This window comes from Melampsora larici-populina (genome assembly GCF_000204055.1).
Source record: "Melampsora larici-populina 98AG31 unplaced genomic scaffold MELLAscaffold_110, whole genome shotgun sequence".
In the NCBI taxonomy this organism is placed as follows: Eukaryota; Fungi; Basidiomycota; class Pucciniomycetes; order Pucciniales; family Melampsoraceae; genus Melampsora; species Melampsora laricis-populina.
Genome location: NW_006768874.1, coordinates 12,394 through 14,677, shown reverse-complemented (window position 1 = coordinate 14,677; position 2,284 = coordinate 12,394). Strand labels below are relative to the sequence as shown.

The window sequence follows — 2,284 nt, the reverse complement described above, 5'->3', positions numbered from 1 at the left end:
TTCAAGATCAAAGTATGCAGAAGTTGAATGCTCTGCGAGTAAAAAAAATTACATATACCATTGAATACTTCTCACAACAGTGGACTAGGCAGCGTGATAGTCAACTGCGTGCCATGGTAATTGAGGATTCAAAACTCTTGAACGAAAAACTGAATAGACTTGTACATTTGGAAGAAAAGTATCAAGAGACGAAGTTGAGCTCTTTCTCTTGAATGAAGAGATATCTATTGTCTGAGATTTGTGTGATTTAGAGATGAGTTCACAATATTACAGGCTAAACCAAGACGCCGCCAAACAGCGGCTGATAAACGCAAACTGGCTCACTTGCCACAGACACTGTTGATCTGTGAAGAAGAGATCAACGAGTTGGTCCACAACCTTGGAAGTGATCATTACAGGGAAATGGCTAACACCTCAAGTGTGTACAATACCAAACTTGCTCTCATTATTGAAAACAATATATCTGATCTTACGTTTATTTCCCTTATTCCATTCAGCACCAAAAGGTAAATTACTGATCAGGGTACGAGTTGCAAAATCAAAGCTATATGGGTCAAAAGTTGATGTCTTCGAGAGTCAAAGGAAAAATGACGAGAGAGAGGGTACATATAATAAATTCATTATTAATAGATGACCAAGTTGATTGTTTTGGAGCTGGGTGACAGGTACTAGAATGCAACAGCGATCGAAGAAACACCTCAGAGAAAAACAAACGGCCTTGAAGGTGAAGTACAATACATTCCATCGCAACGTAGAGAAGTTTAATCAGCAATTCCCATCGCCGAGCCCGATCAAATGCCCACCATACGAAGATATACAAAGATTGACATTGGATGATCAGTTCTGGGACATCGGCCAGCTGAAGCATCCAGGAGAACCTTGGGCCGTTGATCCGGATACTAGAGATGGAATAAGGGCATACCTTGATATGACCCATGCACAGGATGAATTAAGCCAAATCGGTCGTGAGTGTAGACAATCGGCGAAATGGGCACTAGACATCAAAGAAAAACTATCAGTGTTATCATCAGCTCTAGTACAGTCCGAAGGTCAGTGTTGTGAGATTATCAATGAAGTGCTGTAGTGAATACTGACCTCAAGATCTTAACAGACAATGACCCGACCACTATGGAAAACAAATGGATTGTCAGCATAGTTGGTTTGACAAGGGTAATGCCGGTTGAGCGATTGCAGATTAGCAGGAACGTTGTACAATCATTATACGCACGGCTGAAACAAGACCACGCCCGATTGTGTATGGTGTGGGACATGAAGATGGATGAAGTGATGCGTAAAACGAGGTGTTTGAGTCGCCTTTCAGAAGAGGAAGAATTATCGATCCAAATGCGGTGGGCTGCGTTGGTGGAAGGCATCCACTCAAGCTGATATCCTGGAATCGACCCCTCTGGATGAAGCTGAACTAGCCGAATTAGAATTGGACCTTCAAGAAGATGAAAACAATGAGTATGAGGGATTCCATGTGATGGGTTTTGTTGGAATCGATGAGATTGAGGAGGAGGAGGGTGTGGATGAATCGGAAGAGATTGTAGGGGATGAAGTGCAGCCGCAAGACGGAGTGGTTGTGAGTTGAGGAATGGATAGAAATTTGATCAGTCTCAAGTGTTTCCTTCATACAATGAGATGAGGTGTGCAAATGAGAATGCTTTCAGAGGGAAAGACTTACTCAATTATCTGTTGATATCGAATATGATACCTGGTTTGTGGTGCAATATGATAGAGTGAGTGAAATGATGGTGTTGTTGGACTAGTCCTTGAGCTGTGTGATGGCCTTGTGATCGACTACTCAAGAGGACTGTGAGATTGCCTTGTACTCAAAGTACCGACCTACTACTTGGGGTCCGATACTGATGGATAACTCTGAGCTCTCTGAGTGAGTTTCCAGAGCGCTATGAGTGAGTTCCAGAGCGCTCTGAGTGGGTTCCAGAGCGCTCTGAGTGGGTTTCAGAGCGCTCTGAGTGACTTCAAGTTTTTGTTGGAGTGGAAAAAAAATGGGGATAGGTATAATTGAAGGGCACATCTTTGATAGGCATAATCCACTGAAAAACATTGGAAAACTTGAGTTTTGAATGACTTGTGGGGGAAAAGGTGGTGCTCCAGGACCAGAGCGTCTGGCGTGCTCTGGGGCTAAGCTCCGGCTTCTAGTCCAGTCAAAAGGTACACTGTACAGTCGACTTACATGTCAGTTCGAACAGGTGCCACAGGTGTAAATGGGGTAGCTGTACCAAAATTTGGACCAAGAGCGTTTGAGGCAATTATAGTGGCG

At 43.5% G+C, this 2,284-nt stretch overlaps 1 protein-coding gene across 1 annotated transcript; it reads right to left on the bottom strand.

Annotated features, from left to right (window-relative positions):
• Positions 1 to 698: 698 nt before the first annotated feature.
• MELLADRAFT_84463 (uncharacterized protein) lies at positions 699 to 1,373 on the bottom strand (the record flags this gene model as incomplete). The annotated part of the gene is made up of 4 exons (XM_007418879.1): positions 699 to 717; positions 923 to 994; positions 1,096 to 1,126; positions 1,229 to 1,373. The coding sequence occupies 4 exons, from the start codon at positions 1,371 to 1,373 to the stop codon at positions 699 to 701; spliced, it is 267 nt and encodes an 88-aa protein (XP_007418941.1).
• Between the last annotated feature and the right edge of the window lie 911 nt (positions 1,374 to 2,284).